This window comes from Talpa occidentalis, unplaced genomic scaffold (assembly GCF_014898055.3).
Source record: "Talpa occidentalis isolate TD23 unplaced genomic scaffold, MPIMG_talOcc4v2.1 talOcc4.12, whole genome shotgun sequence".
Lineage (NCBI taxonomy): Eukaryota > Metazoa > Chordata > Mammalia > Eulipotyphla > Talpidae > Talpa > Talpa occidentalis.
This window is the reverse complement of record NW_023601212.1, coordinates 96,980,166-97,000,015: the sequence shown is the minus strand read 5'-3', so window position 1 is coordinate 97,000,015 and position 19,850 is coordinate 96,980,166. Positions and strand designations below refer to the sequence as shown.

The following is a 19,850-nucleotide window of genomic DNA, read 5'->3' as shown; positions in this document are numbered from 1 at the left end:
GAGGGAGAGAGATGTCGTATGTTTGTTACAACACAGCCTCAGAAGTCACACAGCATTATTTCTGCCATCTTCCTTGGCTAGTTTGACAGCCCTCTACTCCCACCACATCTACACGGGCACACACGCACATGCACACACACACACACAGACACAAGCCCTGCCTTTTTGGAAAGGATTTTCTGCATGGTTTCCTCAGTAGAAAATTCATTATTTGGGGATCAGCAAGATTGAGGCCCTGGAGGTCTCATGTGGGGCTGTTTCCTCTACTGCCACCGGGCGCCCCACCCTGCAGCCGAGTCTCAGAGCTGGCAGCCGCCTTGGCCTTGGCGGCCTTTAGGGCCTTGGCGGCGTTGCTGTCTACGCAGCTGCCAGCTCGGCTGCTGCTTTACACTGGGCCTGGCCTACAACTTGGAAGCCCTGATCTGGGACAACTTCACTTTCTCCTGGGGCCAGCAGGAGCCGTCTGTGCAGCTCAAGGGAGCCAGCCCCGATGTCAGCCCCAAGTTCTCCTCTTTCCAGCAAATGGGAGTTGGGGGTGGGGAGTGTCAGGGGTCCAGACCAGCAGCCTGCTGGCAGTCCTTGCAGAAAGGGGGTGCCTTCTGCCTTGTCCTAGCTGCCGAGGGCGTTGGGTGCTGTGACTGTGGGTTTTAAATGGCTGGGGAATTGTCCTCAGGGTGTCCTGCATTTATGTGTTTGTGGAGCCCATGGGGTGAACACCAGGTCAGCCAGCCTTTGAAGCAGACATCTACTGTGCCATCAGCCCAGTGGGGCTGGCACAAGGGCACCCACTGCTGTGTCTGTATAGAGATGACAAAATGAGGTCAGATGCCAGGAGAGGCTATGATCTTCCTAGTGATGGCTGTGATGACAGTTGCCCCTTATCAGTGAGCTGACGCCTGTGAAGTGCCTCCCCGAGTGCACGGACATAGGACATGCTCCGTAAGGATTTGCAGGATTGTCACTGTGGACTCGGTGCTCAGCCCCTCCTGCCCAAGGGGGACCCCCTGGGGTCAGTGGCACAGACTCAAGAGCTGGGCCACCGGGTTCCACACCAGCTCACCACTTACTGTGTCAATTACTTCTCTGTGCCTTAGTCTCCCCAGATATAAAATGGGCAAAATCACAGTGCCCTCTTCATGGGGTTATGTGGAGGGCCAATGAGATAACACCCCGAGAAGAGGTACCTGCATGGGCTCAATATCTTAGCATTCCTTGTCATGTTGACTGTGTCTCTGCCTGGAATGTTCTTCCCAGGTATCCAAATGGCCAACTTCCTGTCCTTTATGACAGCTCCTTGGGAGGTCCACCAGACCACCCTATGAAACTCAGACACCCCACATGCCCCCTGCTCTCCAACCCTGTCACAGTTTATCCTTTTCACACTTACTTTTTGTGTGTCTGTGCTCTAGGGAGTGGTGCCCAGGAGAGCGAGGAACTTATCTGCTGTGTTCACTGCTGTGCTCTCTTGCACATCATAAGTGCTCAATAAATGCCTGTGGCATGAATGAATAATCCTCACAACTTTGCTTTATTCATTCCACAAATAGGTTTGGAGTACACAGTGGTTGCTGAGATGTGTGGGCCAACCTTGTGTTTTAGTAAATGTGACAACCTCTCTGGCAGGGCTGGCAGGGAGGTTGGGCAGTGTGTGCACTGCACAAAGACACGTGAACAAGGCGGGTGGGGGGCAGGAATCTGCAATCTAGCCTGGGCCCTGCTTGCCAGGCTGAGTCCTAGTGCAGCCATGTCAGCCCAGAGGGCACCACCGCCAGGAGCACAGCCATCCTAGCCAGTGGGTAAATTACTGTCCCCACTTCAGAGGTGACTTGCCCAAGGCCACACCCCTTTAAATGGTCTCTCAAGATGCAAATTCAACTTATTTCAAGGGTCTCTCTGGGGGCAGACATGTGCTGGAATAGCCCCCAGCCCAGGTGTTGCTTGCAGAAGTGAAGCTCAGAGGAGTCCGGGCTCCTGGTGCCCCGAGTCACGGTGTGTGTTGACAGCCAGATGTCACATTCATGGATTTCAAGTCCACGCAATTTCCCCTCTGACCTGTCCCACAGCAATGTCTCCCTTCTCATGCCCACCTTTTTTCCTTGGGCCTCTTGAATGTCTTCTGTTCACCTTTTTCAGCACCCCCTTTCTAGAACACCGGGACACAAGTGGTCGGGACCTTCCTCCTGTGTATTCCCGCGCCTGCTCCTTGCCTGGAGGCTGGAGTCAAGTCTTCGCTGTGAGTGCAGGGGCTTTGAGACATCAAATGACTGCAAACTGCAGAGAATTTACTGCCTTTTTTTTCCCCACAAAACCACAAGTGGACACAATTTTGCTCATTTGTTCCTCCCCTCATTGCCCTCACCTGTTGTGAAGGACCACCACGTGCCCAGCACAGGGGATACCACACCCTGCCTTCTCCGTGATTCAGGCCCTCCAGGCCTGGCCACCACACCCCAAGGCTGGCCCTGGCTCGTCAGGCCAGCAGGCACTAGGAGGAGGCTAATCCGGGCCATACACACCAGCCCAGCTTGGGGAGACTCTCCAGACCCCGCTGGATCCCAGCTGGGGCAGCCCTGTCTCTCTGCCTTTGTCAACCAAGGGGTTCGGCTTAAAGACACACCTTTACTGAACCTCAAAATAAAAAAAAAAAGGCCAGGCTCCAGCAGTTGGAGTTGCATACGCTTTAATTGAAAGAGAAGTCAGCCTCCTAAGTATTGCTTTTATAGGTTGTTGAAATCAAGTATTCACACCACTCACATTTTTCAAAAAGTTCTTCTGGCAGGGGAGCACTTTGGTGCTTCCTGAACGTGATGGATCAGTTCTGGCAACTTGATGAAGAGCAGCAGCTTGAAATGCAGGCATCAAAACCCTCCTCTCGCCCCCGGCACGTTCCTCAGCTGCTTTTCCTCCTGAGTCACTCCCTGACACACCGGGTGGCATCTGAGACCAGCCTTGGGCCAAACCCGGCCAGGCCTAAGCTCCCCTGGCAGTAGACAGAGCTGGGAGTGACTTCTGCGTGTGTGTCCTCGGTTTGAAGTGTCCTCTCCAAAGGTGAAGTGGAGGAAGCAGGTGCGGTCGGGGGTGCAGAGCAGGGAGGCAAACTCTGGCTGGGTTCCTGTAAACATCCATTGCCACTGCCAAGGTCATGAGCAAAGGCAAGGCCATTTGGGCGACGCTGCAGGCAGGTGAGGTCTTCGGACTCCCTGGCAGGGGCAGAAGCCTGTCTGACCTCGGCACTCAGGTCCGGACAGAAACTTTTCTGTTGGCACGAAGCTTTCGAGGAGTGCTGGCCTAACAGGGGAGAAGGGATGTTACCAGCAGGGAAGCACTGGGCCGCCCCCCACCCCCTAGGTAGAGGCCCCATCCCCCAGGCCTCCAGGAGTCTTGGGCAGAGCAGGGAAGTCTCCTTCCATCTCTTGCATTTGGGGAACCCACAGAAGCCCCAGTATCAGGCTGGTGGTGTTTTCCTATGCATTTTTTATTAAAAATCCTTTTTAATGAATTTGCCCAATTTCTAGGGCCCCTGGCCTGGAGAACCACTGCAACTTCCCAGGGCGAGGCAGGGCCTTATGGAGGTCCTGGTGCTTGAGGCAGGAGAGCCCACCAGGGGTCACCTTGTCTGCTGGCTAACTTGAGCCTCCGGGCAGCTGAGCAAACTGGGTGGCGGGACAGGGCTGGGCACAGCTGGGCACCTCAGACCTGCAGAAAATGCCCGGCAGCCTATAGGAAACTGTGGCCACCGCCATGCTGCTCAGTGGCCCCACTCGGCTTACCTGACAGGACCGGCCTCGTGCCCACTGCCCGGCCCCGGTGGGCCTCACTTCCCATTCCCTTCTCTCTGTGCCCAGCCAGAGCCAGGTGGCGCAGCACCTCACATCCCCATGTCCACTGTCCTCACAGCCTGCCACTTCCTACCCCAGTTCTGGGTTTCACCTCTGTCAGCTCAGACAATTCCTTCTGCAAATGTCATCGGGCGTCAAATAAAACAGGAGAAGCACACAGCAGGTAGTGTTCATCAGTGGCCTGACATTTGGGGCAGGACAAGTCTCTGAGGTGGGGGACTCTTCTGGGCCTGGCAGCATCTTTGGTCCCTGTCCACTAAGTGCCAGTCACTGTGACAAGTCAAAATGCCCCCTCATCCTATTCCAAGGGTCACAAAAGGGGCAGCAGCTACTTCCACGTAAACCCAAGCATCTCTCCATTTTACAGGCCAAGAAACTGAGGTCCAAAGAAGCCAAATGACCTGCTTAGAGGCACATCCGTGGCAGGCTGAGCTGGCGCTGGACTACTGACCACCCTGGGGATGTTCACAAGTGGGCAGCTGCCACTTCCTGCACTTTTACCACAAGCCTCACCCTGTCCCCTGCCTCTTTGCCCAAAGCCCTTATCTGCTTCCTGAGGCTGCCTGGCGCCCAGCTGCAGATGCAGGCAGAGCTCAGATCACGCCATGTGCGTACCCCCCCAGCCCCTGTGCCAGCCAGAAAGGGGGTAGATCAAGACCCCAGTTCCCTTGCCCTGTAGTCTATTCTCCATCTACACCAGCCCCCAGGGATTCTGAGCAGGCCTGAGCCCAGGCTGCAGTGGTGATTAGCTCCAGGACACACCCCTTCCCTGCCTTACCACCCGACTCCCCACATGTTGTTGCGGGGAACACCTCCCACGTGAACCACCTGCACTTGAATCTTCATCCCAGGCTCTGCTCCGTGGAGAGTTGCTCCTGGGATGGAACACTACCCAGGTCACTTCCTCAACCACCTAACCACCCAGGTGTTACACATCATTATGATTCCATTTCACAGATGAAGAAACCAAGGTTCAGAGAGGGTGAATAACTTGTCTGAGGGGGCTCAGTTCTCCAGGGCATTGTCCCACTGGAGATCTGAAACACCACCTGTGTGCGCCTGTGTGCCAGGTACAGCCCCTGCCTCCTGGTACAAAATCTAGGGAGGATTTCAGCTCAAAGGAACACACCTGGCGCTAGGGAGCCTGGAGAAGCCTATGCAGGAAGGAAGGCCGCTCCAGGTGGGGGCGGGCATAGCAGGTCTTGGATTCCCGGGGAGTTTGGTTGGGCTGGGGGAGGGACTAGCAGGCAGGCGGTGGGAAGACAGAGAATGGCTGAACCAGTTAAGCTTCTTGCACCCTCTGCCAGATTCACCTCCTAGAGGCCAGGCGAGCATGTCCACCCACTGCTCAGAGAACTTCCTGGCTCCCACGGGTGGCACCAACAAGCGCTCCCGTCCCCGGCCCCAAGCAGCCTCCCCACGGACTTGGCAGGTGAGAGGGGATGCAGGGCAGCAGTCAGAGCATCTGACAGCTCGCCCCTAGCAAGGAGTTCACGGGTTCCCCTCCCTCTAAGAGTCCACTTCTACTGACTTCCCTCCCCCCAGGAGCCCCCCGGGGATTCCTGTGGGGTCAGCAGGGGTGCTCCTGAGAGCAGAGGTGTCCAGGAACCTGGGAGGGCATTATGTACTCAGATTCACCCCTCCTGGGCTCACTGCCTCCACCCGCAAGGCCTGGAGGTTGTTAAAGTCCATTTTAGTCTTGTGTGGCTGGGGTGTGAGACACCAAGGACACGCGCCTCTCCCGAGTCCTGTGACTACAAAGGAAAGCGAGTCCCAGAAAAGGTTGGTCTGGCGGCGCTGCTCTGCCGGTGCTCATCTGCCCTCTGAGCAGGCTCCAGCTGGAGCTCACCGCCGCCTTCCGCTGTCATTGCCTGCAGGGTCACCTCCTATTTATGGCACATGATACCAGTTTTCCATTTATGATGGCAACAGAAATTTCTCTCTTTTCAAGACATTAATTTCACATTAAAAAGTGAGGCAGCTTAAAGAAAACAATGACCAATGAGAGTTCAGGGAGAAAAAAAAGTTGATGATGAAGGGACCCAGGAGGCCGATGACCCGCCCTAAGTCACATAGCAAGTTGAAGACACAGACGTGGCCACAGGTCCCTCTAGCCAGAGCTGAAGGATGTCTTGGGGTCTCTCCACTGTGCGACCCACAGTCACAGTGGGTCAACCCCTTGTTCCTTTGGAAAGTGTGGCTGCTCAGCAGCCGCTCACCCCCATGAGAAGCTCGACGGCAGCTGACGCTTCTCACCATTTTATGCTCACCTTGTTCTATTTGCTGTAACTCATGTCTTAGCTCACTCATTGCTCAAAACAACCCCCGGAGGTGGAGCCAAGCCAGACCATCAGCCCTGCATCTCAGGTGGGGCTCGGAGAGGTTAAATACGTTGTGCAAGGCCACAGAGCTCACAAATGGTGGGGACGGGATTTGAACCTCCGTGGTCTGACCCCAGAGTCTTCAATCCACTTGGACTCTGAGACTCTGCTCCTTCTCCACGGCATCAGAAACCCGGGCTGAAATGACCCCTTGAACGGCAGCTTAGAGAATTCACGGCAGCGGCTTCTCCAGCTTCTAACCTCACGAGAACACAATAGGCAAGTCATTAGCCATCAGCCTTTCCCTCTTTTTTCTGACGCCGTGTGTGTTCGGGGCCTGCTTCCTCTGCTGAAACAGGGACAATGACGCCTATCTCCTGGGCTGAGGAGTGGATGAGACTTGTGTCGGGCGTCATACACGGCTTCCCCTCTTCTCTAGCACTCATCCCAGCTAGAAACCACAGCAGGCCGGGGCCTCTTCAGTCCTGGGGGGGCTCCCCAAAGGAACAGCACTCTTGCTCCTCCAAAGACCATGTCTCCTGCAAACCCATTACTTAGACTGTGCAGCAGAGGCCTCCGCCCTGTGCTGCTGATGGGTGCCTGGCTGGGTCCTTGTCCCTGATGGAAGTCCGCGTCCTGGAGAAACAAGAATGGGTTTCGCAAGCCTGGATTCAGATTGATCAGATGCGGGTCTGATGAAGATTCTCGGTCCAGAACATGCCTCCACCGGTCCGTGCCAGGGGCCACGCAAGGCTGGATGTCTTCATGAGTCTTGCCAAGTCCAGGAACTGTCTGGACTATTATTTACTTAGTCTTTTAAATGAACATCTTTTTTTAACTCCAATTTTTTAAAAGGAACTTTTACGTCAGTAGCATGAATATAAAACAGCATTATTTGTCATAAACAGAAGGCAATGCTAAAAATAAATTGAAAATGAAATTATTACCTCTAGCCAGGCAAGGCACCCCCTCCCCCACCCCTCTCACCCCCAAATTAAGCCTAGACCTAGTGTCTGGTCTGAAGGGAAACGGAGCACACACCCAGAGGTGGCAGCGTCGCAGGCCGCTCTTACTCAGCTTCTGCGCCCACGGCCTCCTGGGGACACCAATGACAGAGGACCCTGACTCAGGGGCATACTGGGGGTGTGGAAAGGAGGTCCAACTTGTCACCCCATAGCTGGGTAGCTGGGGTGAGTCACTGAAACCTCCCCAGCCTCAGTTTCCCTCCCTGTATAATGGAGCTAATGAGCCTAGGGCCGCATGCCCCAGGGGTGACGCCAGGGAAAGCCCTGGTGATGTGGGAGGGGCAGTTAACCACCCAGGCAAGTCCTGCCAGGAAGGAATCCCTGGAATGAAGCATTCCCTGGGGGCATGTGGGTGGGGGGTACTGAAACTGGAACAGCACCCCCAGGCAGGGGATGGCAGCCTGAGGGCTTGGGCCTCACAGACCTTGCCACTGAGTTGTCACCGGCCTTGCTCAATTCAAAGGCTGGTTACATGGAGATCAGTCCTTGGTCTTTGGGCCCAAGAAGAAGGGGGCCTGAGGAAAGGGAAGGGCTTCCGGGGTCCAAGCTCCTCTGGGTGTGACATGCGTGTCCTGCACTTTGTCGTCTACTGTAACCAGCCCTTCCGCAGGGGCTCTGTCCTCCCCCCTTCACAGAGAAGTCACTGGGGAGGCGCTTACTCATCTGAGGTAGAGCTGCGATTTAAACCCAAGTCCATCTTGACCACCAAGCCTCCAAGCAGCAGGTCTTGGGGCACGCGGAGATGGACTTCAATGACACCGCGTCACCACAGCGAGCAAGTGGGTTTTCTGTGAGACCTGACGATGGCCTGACGGTCGCCTCCCTTGTTAACCAAGAGCAGGCCAGAGGCCCGTGCCCACCCTGGCTTGACTATCTGGTCAGAAATTAATGGCTTTGGCACTTGATACTTTGACCCACGCCAAGGGATACTGCTTTTCTTCTCAGTGACACAGACATTCTTTTAAATATAAATTCACAGGAAAAAAAAGATGTTAAAAAACCCCAAAGCATCCAAGCTAGTGAACTTAGTCACAAACTACAAGCTGCAAGAGGAGAGAGTAACTTAATGGTGTGGAGACCTGGCAGACCTGCCCAAGTCGAGGGGTCAGAGTCAACATCCGTGGGGATGGGGTGCACAGAGCAGGGCTATTGTCTGGTACTCCTGCCGAGAACGCATCCTCCGGCCCTAGTCTCAGGAAGCGATGTCAGGCACACCCGACAGAGGGGCGTCCTACAAAATACCAGATTTGTCCCTTCAAAATGCGCATGTCAGCAAAGATAGACACAGGACCTGTCCAGACAGAAGACAATTGGAGTCACGTGACAATCAAGGTCACGGGGACCTGAAAGGGTCCTGGGCCCCAACTCCCCTACTCTTCCCACCTCTTCTTATTGGGGACAGTGGCCACAGGGACAAGGGCTGAAACAGTCATAGACCAGACTGGGCATAGGGTAGGATTAATGTTCAAGTTGCTGATTTAGATGATGGTGCCCAAGTCGTGTCAATGAATGTTCTAGTTCTAAGGAAATACATGCGGAAATGTTTAGAAGCCAAAGGTCCCATTGTTCGCGATGTATTTTCAAGGCTTCAGAGAAGCAGCTGCACATATGTGTCTGCGCACATGTCACGCACAGTGAGCATGTGGAGCACCCGTGAGCAAATGTGGCCAATGATACTTGCTGCAGCGGGTGAATGTGGGTGAAGTTTATATGGGAATTCTTTATATTGTTCTTGCAACTTTTCTATAATTGCAAAATTATTGCAAAATACAGTGAAAAGGAGGCAGTGTGCATATGAAGCAGGCCTGGTGGATGCCGTGAGTGGTGCTCAAAAGTTGACAGGGTGTTGGGGTCCTCTCCCTGGAGGGTCCCCCACTCCCAAACACACCCCTGCAGCACCTCAGTACTGGGGCCAGAGGGTCAGCTGTCTTACTCAGTGGTGTAACTTTGGCCCGTCATTTCCCCTGGGCCTCAGTTTATTTAGTTGTGAGACCAGATAGAGAAGCCAGTCCCTTTGTGGTCCTCTTTTCCCCAAAGCAGACCGTGCTTCCCAAAGCCCCAGGAGGGAAAGGCATCAGGTGAACCAGGCATAAAAATGGGCCCTCTGAGAAGTGCCCTTTATTTCTTAGTTCAAGAAGACAGACGCAAGGCTGTGAGGGGTCCCCTGGATGAAATCTCCAGTTTGCATAACTTGGGGCAATGAGAGCCGGCACTCAGCTGTCTTGGGGCAGATACTGATATTTTCTTCTGTCCAAGCTGGTGGCTGGCATCAATGCACTCTGTGGCCAGTGCTCTTCTGGGCGAGCTCGTGTCAGGTCAAAGGTGGAGAGTCAGCCTGGCCTGGGGTGTGCCACGTGTCTCTGGTCTGGATGACAGTCAGTCAGTTCCCCACCACCTGGTTCCACATGCACCCTGACCCCTACCCTGGCCCTGCCCCCTAGAAGGTTTGGATAGCCACACAGCGCAGTAACATCAACACCTGGGGGGTGCTGGTAATGGCACAGCCAAGACAGGCCTGGGGAGAGAAGGGCAGGGGCTCCTGAGGAGCAGCTGTGGTGGCTACAGAGGCCTGGGAAACCCTGTAATCAGTAGACCGATGGGCCTGGCTGCCCTTCCCTCCAAATCTGAGTGGCACCAGGCCACGTTGATTCTGCAGCAACATTCCCCAGTCTTTCCGGCTCCTGCAGCGTGGCTCCCCGCTCACAGTCCTCCCTCGGTGGTGACGAGAGGCTGGCAGGCAGCAGCGGAGGGACAAATCAATCCAGCTGATGCCTGGGCATCAGAACTGCTGGGATGCCAGGACGCTCCCTGGCTCCCAGGCCAGCCGCAGAGGCCTGTCCTCCGGGAAGGAGGGCACTCCCAACCCCCAACTCCCTGCTCCTGTGCAATGATTAATACTTCAGGAGAACCCTAGGGCTCCAGAGCTGGGGGCCTTGGGAGAACACAGGGAAGTGGGAAATGTCTCCCGAGGGCCCCAAGCCAGGAAGGCCAAGTGGGGAGTGGGCCCCAGACCTGGCCCTACCCAGCAGGCAGGCAGCCAGTCCTCTTTTGCTCAGCGTGGGATATGAATATTCATGCAAGAGAGTAAGAGCGGGTTTACACATTCACAAGGGCCTAAGTGTGCACTGTCCATTAGATTTGACTGTTAATGACAAGAGCGATTAATATTAAGCTATCACTTAGCAGCCATAGGAGTCTAAGAGCTTGGCATGTATCTCATTTTCTGTTCACATGGAGGTAGATTGTATCAGCCCCGCTTTATAGATGAGCGAACCGATACCCAGGGCTGGACACAGCACGCCCGAGGTCCAGGCTAGGATCGGCCTCAGTCATTTGAAACTTGGGCCCCTGCTCCTAATCACCACCCCAATATCCCCTCCTTAAGAGGGTGCTCAACGGCACTGGAAGAGATGAATTATGTGGCTACACACATAAGAGAAAAGAGAGACAGGGAGTGAGCAGGACCGAGGCCCCACAGCCAGGGGCACCCCAGGCCCTCTGTGGGTAGTTCCTGAACTGGCTTGTGTGTAACATGAGAACGAGTCCACTGGAGGAGGAGCAAGAGAGATCTGACTGTCAGCGGCTCTCCTGCTTATGGAAAGAGGTCTGGAGATGAGGTGCAGTGAGACCAGAACTGTCCCCAAGTCTGGGCTCCCCAGCTTCTTGGGGTTGGCCAAGCAGCCTTTGCTTAGGCTGGGGAGTGGGGAGGAGGGAAAGCTGTGGGGGCCTCTGTCATGTCTCAGGCTGCAGGCCCAGGGCTCTTGCCTCCCAGGGTCAGGCCCTGTCCTCTGAAAGCTTTGCAAAGGGGCCCCTGAGGCACCCCTCCTGGTCTTTCTGCTAGAACAGCATTTGCTACAAAATACGTGGAAGCATTTGGGCTTAGTTTTTGGTTGGGAAGTGCCAATGTTTTCATTTGGAAGGGAAACTGTTTCTGTTGATGTAGTGAAGAGATAAAGCAAGACATTGTTCACCACCTCCTACTGTCCGAAAGTCAAGTGCTTGACTTGGGGGCAAGGATGCATCCTGGGATCCCCAGGGTCTGGCAGAAGAGCAGGCAGAACCAGGACCAATGTTTGTTGAATGACTGAGTGAGTGAATACACAAAGGGCCTAGAACCCTGTGTGGTATACGCTCAACATTCAGTAGGGGTTTTGAGTGGCTACAAAAGACTCTACCACCCAAAGGTGTTCTTGGTTTGCTCTTGTTTCTCCATCAACCCTGCGGCCTCTAAGACTCCCTCAGCTCTGGCCTGAGCAACTAGACAGCTCTGCCTGCCTGCCTGCTTCTGAGCTTGCCCTCCAGCCCACTCTGCCCACAACCACCGAAGTCATCTTCACAAGAGGCGACTGGGCCTTGTGTGGTTCATGGTCTGAAACCTTCTGATGACTTTCCATTGTTCATGGCTATGGCCTCCCAGGCCTCCCATGGTCTGCCCTGGCCCGCACCCCTCACCTCTCCTGGAACCTCTCTAGCCTCTTTTTGGGTACTAGAAGAAACAATTCTCTCCACCCCAGCGGCTCCCTTGGCCTGACTGCTTTTCTCCACATCTTCATGTCTGGCTCCTACCAGTTTAGGGCTTAGCTCAAGTGCGTCATCTCCTTGGAGGGGCCTTCTCTGAGCCTCCCACCTAAAGCAGCCCGTCTCTACTCTCATCTGTACACATTTCTCAAGCACCTACTAGATGCCAGGCGTTGGCTAAGTGCTGGGGAAACGGCGGTCCCCACAGGGGATGCCTGAGCCCTGACGCACCTTCGTTGCTCTCACACATCAGATGCTCTTGTTTGGGAACCTGTTTGTCTTTCTCACCAGGCGCCAAGAGGGCCTGGGCCGAGTCTGTCTTGTTCACAGTCAGTCCTCAGTCATCATTTGTTCAATAAACAAATCGATGGAGGCAGGCAGCTGGGCTGAGGGCAGAGCAGCTGAGGCTCCTCTGGAATCAGCTCTGGTGAGACGGCGCTGAGCTCAAGTAAGGCCTTGTTCAAAGAAATCTCAGTGTCGACTCCTGGTGAAACCCCGGATCCCAAAACTATGGGCAGCAAGTCCTGTCTTGCATCCCCCTGACTATGGTAAACTTGGCAAAGGCGGATAACAGCGGAAAGGGGTGACGCCTGCATGGGGTGAGGTGAACAGTGATCATTTCCTAAAAGGAGCCCCTACCCCCCACCTCACTGTTCACCCCCATGCCCACTTAGTCCTGTGCCCAGCAACACTCCAGTACCGCCCAGCTAAGGGTTCAGCTGAGGGGTCCTGCATGCCCGAGGCCCCTCACCCACCTGACAGCCTGCCTGCCTCTAATCCAGCCGCCTCACTTCCTGGCTGTGTGACTTTGACCAACTCTTTTTCCTCCCTGGAGCTTCATTTTCTTCCCACACAACTAGACACAAGTTTCCTGATCACAGCCCAGAGGCAGGACACCTCAGTGCAGGGATGGGGGTTCCTTTTCTACCAGCCCAAAAGAACCCCCGGGCCTTGTAAACACAGCCAGCAAAGCCAGCCCCACCGCCACCCCCCAGCTGGCCTGGACCAAGAAGGCGGTCTGTGATACCAGCGGCCCCTGCAGATCGGCCCCTGCAGATCGGAGCTGCAGAACTGCCGAGCTGGGGCACCCTGAAACCCGACTCCAAACAGCAGCAAATCCAAGGCCAAAAGGAAGTGCCGGGTTTTTCCTGTCACAGCTTGGCTGGGAGCCCTTGCTTGGGTCCCACCCGGTCCCCCATGGGGCCACAGGACAAAGATGGCCAGTGCCTGGTTCCTTATTTCTTCTAACACTCGGAGTCCTTATCCTCCCAGAACTAGGGAGAATCCCCCCAAAGCCAAGGTCACCATCAAGTCAGACTGAGGTTGGGGGAGGAGGTGACAGCTTTGCCTCAAAAGGATTTGGGTGGAAAGGTTTTCCCCACAAGTTGTGGCAGTAGGTATGTGCCATCGCACCCCAAATGCCACTTAGGGGCTGCCCCCTTCCCTCTTTTGTATCACCTTTGCTGAGAGAGGGAACGTTCTGGCCTCAGAAAAGTGCTTAAGAGGAGCTTAGCCCTGTCTGGCATCCAACCAGACCTGGAGGAGGTGGCTGGAGGCCTGGGGATGCTCCCCCTTCTCTGCTGGCTCCCACCAGCCCTCATCCCGCCCTGAGAGGGCACTTACAGGCCTCGGAGGCCAGAGAGGGCCTCGTCCTGGGGATCCCATCCCCGGCGGAACGGTGTTCCCCAACAGCAGCGGCGGCATGATTTGGGTGGCTGGTCCAGGTTGAGGGTTGCAGGTGGGGGGTGGGAGAGGTTGAGGGGGCGCAGCCCAGCCTACTCCAGGTAACCGTCGAAGACGTCCAGCTCTGAGTCGGCCTCGTAGAGCCCCGAGCCGGGGTCGGAGAGCACGCCGAGGTCCACCAGCGCCTGGTCCATGTCCTCGGGCAGGAAGACCAGGCCCACGTTGAGGACGATGTACTCCATGAGGAAGGCGTAGTACAGGATCAGCACGTTGACGAAGAACAGCCCCACGTAGAACATAGAGGGCAGCAGCAGCGGCGGGACGTAGGGGACCAGGGGGCCCAGAGCGTCCAGGTGGGCCGCGACCCGGGCGCCGGGCATGCAGGGGGCGGCGGGGCGGCGGGGCCGGGCTCCGATCCTGGCGACTCAGCCGCTGCGGCGCCCGGGCGGCCGGCGAGGGGGCAGCGCCGCCATCCGGGGCCGCCCCGGGGAGCGATCAGGCGGCGCTGGACCCCGGCGGTGCCTCCGGGGACGGGCGGCGGCCCCCGAGCCGTGCCAGGCAGGGTCACGGTCCCCCCCACCGACCCGATGTGCCCGCAAGGCCTCTCGATGCTCCGCGGCCAGGAGGGCCCCGCGGTCCGCAAGTGGCCAGCGGCTGCCCGGATCCTCCGACGCGCGCGGCTCGCGCTCCCCGGCCCTGGCGGCGCCGGCGGGGTCCCCACGGCGGCTCAGCGCGCGGGGCCGACCCCGGCCGTCCTCTCTGCAGCCCGGCGGGCCCTGGCCTCGAGCCCCCTCCGCGTCCCCGCGGGCCCAGCGCCCATGGCTGCGGCCGCCGCGTCGCCCTCCTGGTCGAGCTCCGAGCGCCGCCCCCGGAGCCGCCCCGCGCTCATTGGCCGGCCGCGCCCGCCGCGCGCATTGGCCGGAGCCGTCCCGGGGCGGGTACCGCCGCGCCCCGCCTCCCCCGGCCCGGCCCGGCCCTGCCCGGCCCGGCCCGGGAGCTGCTTTCCTCGCTCGCAGCTCCGCGCCCAGGTCACAGGCATCCGCTTGCCTGCGAGGGGGGGAGCGAGACCCAGCAGCGCCCAAACCAGGAGCCTCAGGCTGCAAATACTGAAGCAGCCGCGCGCTTCCTCTGCGCTTTGCTGGGCTTGGGTCCGCGCCAAGCCTCTCTGAGACTCGGTTTACCAAAGGAAACCAGAGGCGGGGCAGGGGCGGAAAGGTGGGCTCTGCCAGTGAAAATCTCCGACTTTCCCAAAGTGCTCATGTTTCGTGGTAGGGAAGATCCGTGTTCCCTTTAGCGCTCCAAATTCTGGCTGCAGGAAGGTCGGCCCATTGCGGGGTCTGCATAAGAAAGCCTGGGGACCCCTGAGTGAAGAGATTCCCAGGCAGGGCAGACTTCAGCAGTAGGTTTGCCTTTTGAGCGCTTCGGCTTTGTAAAGCATGTTTAAAAACATTAGTTATGCACCCGGTTAAAAACACTAAAACTGGGCCTCCCTGGTGGCGCAGGCGGTTGGGCGCAGCGCTGTGGAGCTGTCCGGAGCCCCTGTAGAGCTGGTTCAATCCCCGCCGGCCGCGGAGCAACCCACAAGGCGAGGCAGACCTCTCCTGTCTCCCCGCTGCTCCCCTCAGCAGTGTGTTTCGGTCAGTCTGCCTGTTCTGTTCCCCACTCTGTCTCTGTGAATTCTCTCACCCTCCCGCACATCTGGCCTGTACCCTGGTTCTTGTATAAATAAGATCAAAATAAATCTTTTAAAAAAAATTTGAAACAATCAAGAAGTGCACAGAAAAGCGAATTTCTCTTCCAGTCACTGATTCCCCCCCCCACACACCCCACCTTTTCCTGGGCAACCCTTGTAAACATGCTTCAAGAGACTGATCTTGTCTAAAGCACCTCCAAAGCCCTTCAACAAACTTTTAAATCTCAGATGAGCTGGGGCTTTACATCCAATGCTTGATTGAAGTCGTAGAGGGGCAGTGTAGTATTTTGTCCCATTTTACAGATGAGAAAACAGATGTCTGGAAAAATGGAGGGATCCTGGAAGCTGCAGGGCCTGAGTGCCTTTGGAAACCAGAACCTGCCTTTTTTCTCCAAATGACTGTTCCTTTAGATGAATTAGGGCAAGCCATTAACTCTACTGTTCTCCATTCCCAAACTAGCTGATAAAGGTGGAACAAAACTTCATTTATTCAGTCACTATCAGTATTTTTTGAACACCTATTATGCACCAAGCCTGATGCTTAGGCATTGGGGAGAACGTCGGCAACTGGCCCAGTTCTGTCCAGACCACAGTTAACAGGATGGAGTAGGTCCTACATAACTAGAAGGTGTAAATGTGAATGAATGAATGAATGAATGAATGAATGGTGAGCAGGGCAATTTTACCTCCATGGAGTTCCCTAATCTCCAACATAATTTTAGCTACATCTTGGCTTTTGTGGGAATTTGGATGCTTCCTGATTATTATCATTTGTTAACGTGGGATTTTGGAAATGGCTTGGATTTTGGGCGAAGACCAGAAATATTCTCTGACAGTACAGGATGTTCGGTTTCGGTAGGTCGTTGCTTGGGGTCTTTCAATGTTTATTTTTTAAATGAAGTTTGGGGGGCAGGGATAAGCGGGAGGCCGATTGCTGCCTATTTGTGCAGTTTGACTTACCGAGGAATAGTAATAAGGGTGCCTGGGATTGCAGGCTGGTTCTCCCACTTAGGAACTGCAGGACCTGGGGCAAGTCAGCCTCTGGGGTTCAGAGGCCTCCACGATAAAATAGGAATAATAATTGTACTCACTTCACACGATTGCTGTGAGATTTAGAAAAAATATATATATTAAGCGCTTAGGACAATGACACATAGTATAAGCCACAAAAATAGCTATTCTTATTCTCCTAACACTAATAACTGGTAATACCGCGGTTCTTTTTCTCACGCATCCTCACCGAGTCCCTCCCCGTAGCTCCGCCCACAGGTTTCCCAGCCCCGCCCCCTCGGCGCACACTGCGACTCTCCGCCTCTGGCTCCGCCCCTTTTGGAAGCCGGCAGGCCCGCAGTCGCGTGATGCACGCTGGGCCTTGTAGTTCCTTCGCAGAGTCCTGTCGGCAGGGGCCTCGCGGGCGAACTACATTTCCCAGCGTTCCTCGTGACGGCGGCCGTAAAGCGCGGCGGTCGAACGGCCGGTTCCGGCTGAATGTCAGTGCCGGGCTGTGGGCCGGGGAGGAAGGTGGTTGGCGGTGCCTCCACCACCTCCGCCGCTGCCCGATCGGTTTGTGCTGCCGCCGAGGGCGCCCTGCCCCTCGAACGTTCGGGCATGAGACCGTGAGGCCAGCGACGGGCCGGGACCGCCGACATGTTTGGCCGCTCGCGGAGCTGGGTGGGCGGGGGCCACGGCAAGTCCTCCCGCAACATCCACTCCTTGGACCACCTCAAGTGAGTGTGTTGGGGGTGCTGGGGGGAGGCCGCGGGGCTGGGCTTGGGGGTCGGGGCGCACCGCCCGGACCGGGGGCGCTGGGAGATGGAGGGCGAGAGAGGCGCCGGGCAAAGGCTGGAGGTATGCAGGGTTGTTCCGAGCGAGGGCTCCAGAGTCAGAGCGCCCGGGTTCGAACCCTGACCCCGTCGCTCCTCGCTGTGTGACCTTGGGCTAGTCGCTTAGCCTCCCAGAATCACAGGATTCCCCTCTGGGGGGTAAGGGAATGAGATCTCCGTTTATGGACCTTCGCTCTTGGGGGCGGGCATCGGAAGGTGGGCACCAAGCCTCCCGGAGTGGAACAGCTTAGGGGTCAGAGGTCTGGGTCCCGGAGCCCCACTTATGTGGATTAGCATCTAAGCGTGTGGATTTAGACTGAAGTGTCCTCGGTTATAAAATGGTTTTCGTGACCGCACCTGTTCCGTGCACTTGGTTCAAAGGCTGGACGAGAGAATGCACATGAAACTGGAAGCACTTACAAGTGCTCAGTGCAAGACAGTCATTGAAAAACAAACCGTTTGGGGGAGGATGTTTAAGGAGGGAGTATCCGAAGTAGAGCTCTGGAGGAGGACATGTGGCAATTGGAGTCCTGGGGAGCAGGGGGACACACAGTGGCTTGGTAGTCAGACCTGCATTCTAATCTTGATTCCACCACTTAATGGCTGTCTGACCTTGGACAAATGGCTTCACCTCTCTGAGCCTCTGACTCTCCCATCTGCCTATGGGGATGCTGGGCCAGGACTCAGTAATGCAATGCTGAGAAAGAAGTCAGTAGTAGCCCATGGTGATAGTTGTGTTTATCAGCCAGGCAAGGCCTTCCCAGACCACCCTTCCCCAGTCCCCATTCCTTTCTGGCAGATCTTTCTCTTTATTTCATTCAGTGCATCCCCACTATCTGCAGTTATCTTGTTTGTTTTCACTTCTTTTCTGTCTGTTGCTAAACTGCTACCTTTAAGGGAGCAAAGACTGCTTGTTTTGCTCACAACTGTGAGCCTCTATTCCTAGTATCTATTGCTATGCCTGGCTCACAGTAGGAGCTCAATGGATACTTAAAGAATGAAAAAATTGAATGAATTAAGGAGAGATGCAGAGCGTGCACACAGAGTGTTGGACTTGGGGGGGTGGGCGTGGAACATAGAGCTCTTTGAGGAGGGAATGACTTCAGGAAGGAAAATATATTGGTATTGTTGGAGGAGACCTAGGAAGGATGGGCAGACCTTTGGTAATAAGAATAAGAGGGAGTTCCTGAGATTACTAAAGGGAAGGAAGAAGGATGACGGAGAGAGGAGGGGAACAGTAGGAGGAAGGCAGAGGCCCATGGAAAGGATTGGTAGTAGAGAAATTAATTGGGGACGTCCCATTTGGCTGGGGCTGGGGGTGCTATGTTTCTTAGATGCTATCCTTTCTAGGGTAGAGGAGGCATGAATAAATGTTTGTGAGTCTCAGAAAGATTGGGGGACAGGAGGAGTCATTATATGGTGAGGGATGGTTTGGGGGAGTGGTGGTGAGAGAAGATTTAGGAAGGAGAGAAGCCCTGGACCAGGATGCAAGTGTATAGGGAAGCAGGAATCTTAAAGGCCAGGGCTGCTGGCCTGGAAAGGGAGGAGCTTAAGGATTTCAGGAATTTATAGTGGGTGGATGTGGCGAAGAAGGGGGAGGGTGGGAATCTATAGAAGTAGGGGGCTCCTGCCTGCACTCAGCTTCCTGCAGACTCTCAGCTAGCTCTATCTGAGTCTAGCCAGTCTAAATCACTTGAATAATTATTGAGAGCATTTTCGGAGTCAGGCACTTGCTAAGGACTTCCTGTGCATTATTTCCTTCAGTCCTCACAAGTCTGTGAGTTATAGGAACTACTATTGTTTCCACTTTATAGAAATGGAAACTAAGGTTCAAAGAGGTTAAATCACTTGCCCCAACGTGACAACAGCTGGAAAGTGTGAAAGCCAGGGTTTGACTTCTGAGCTTGCACTCTTGACACTGCCTTTTAAAATAAAACTTCCCTCTAAGTTAGTTTGGGATACTGAGCTGAGTCTGACCACCCAATAGGGCATCTTTGCCTTCCTGCCAGCCAGGTGCTCTTTGGAAACCCGAGCTGCCTGCCCTGGATCAAGCATATCAACTTAATCCATATTACAGCCTGAAGAACCTGGCGGGTAGTGTGTTGGTGTGGGGCTTAGAAGATCCCAAAGTGACTTGGACAGAGTGCCACCAACAGCTGGCAGGCATCCCCAGCACTTGTGCTGCTTCTTCCCTCTGGGCCCGGATGGTGAAAATCTTGGGCGCTGGGCCCAGCACAGTGCCGTCCCTGAGGGAGTTTGTAGGCAGCTGTAGAGCCAGTGACTGTCCAATGCCACAAAAGCTGGGATCGCCCTGGGCTCAGGGTTCTGCAGGAATCTTTCTAGGAAGCTCTCTGGGGAAGACACACCAGAACAGTCTTCACTGTGTGGGACAGCACAGAGTGGAAGGGGACCCGGGAGCTGTGGATCGTCACGGGGGGCCAGCGGTTGTGGGGAATGTGGCAGAGTGCTGTGGGGGCTTCCCCTAACATGTAGAGTGAGCGGCTGCCTCTGGGGGCCTGCGGCAGACCAGGTTCCCAGGTGCTGGGCCTGTCTATCAGTGCTAAAACTGGGGAAGTCCTGGGCAATAGTAAAAATCAGTCACATTATCAGTGACCAATGACAAGTAACAGTTCCTAACACACCCTTGCCTTGACTTAGGGCACTGGTGGTAGAGAGGCATGATTAAGATATTTAAAAGAATTTAGGATTTGCATTTTTTTTCCACACAAACCATCTGGGAGCCCTCCCTTTTAAAAATAGACTTTATTTTTTAGAACAGTTTGAGACTAACAGAAAAATTGAGAAAATAATGCAGAGAATTGGAAACTCTTTTTGAACACATTCTTCAAAACATCCCCAGCTTTCAAACTGAAAAGGACTCTTCCTGTTAGATGGGTTTTACTTTTGTTAAATAATGGAAAATACTTTTGTTAAATAATGGAAAACTT

At 55.2% G+C, this 19,850-nt stretch overlaps 2 protein-coding genes across 7 annotated transcripts in view; one reads left to right on the top strand and one right to left on the bottom strand.

Moving 5' to 3' along the window:
• Positions 1-463: 463 nt before the first annotated feature.
• Positions 464-13,773, bottom strand: DEXI (Dexi homolog). Its single transcript, XM_037507606.2, has 2 exons — positions 13,327-13,773; positions 464-3,288 (listed from the first exon to the last, which is right to left on the bottom strand). Exon 1 carries the CDS (start codon positions 13,764-13,766, stop codon positions 13,479-13,481), a length of 288 nt encoding a protein of 95 aa, XP_037363503.1. The 5' UTR covers positions 13,767-13,773; the 3' UTR covers positions 464-3,288; positions 13,327-13,478.
• A 2,799-nt stretch (positions 13,774-16,572) lies between these two features.
• CLEC16A (C-type lectin domain containing 16A) overlaps positions 16,573-19,850 on the top strand; it is a 180,395-nt gene continuing 177,117 nt past the window's right edge. For 5 of the 6 annotated variants that reach the window (XM_037507598.2, XM_037507604.1, XM_037507601.2 and 2 more), the window contains exon 1: positions 16,580-16,806. In XM_037507598.2, coding sequence (XP_037363495.1) covers positions 16,727-16,806 — 80 coding nt within the window. In that variant the 5' untranslated portion in view covers positions 16,580-16,726. Of the gene's footprint in view, positions 16,807-19,850 lie in introns of all 6 variants that reach the window. The other variant, XM_054693842.1, reaches the window with a different exon arrangement.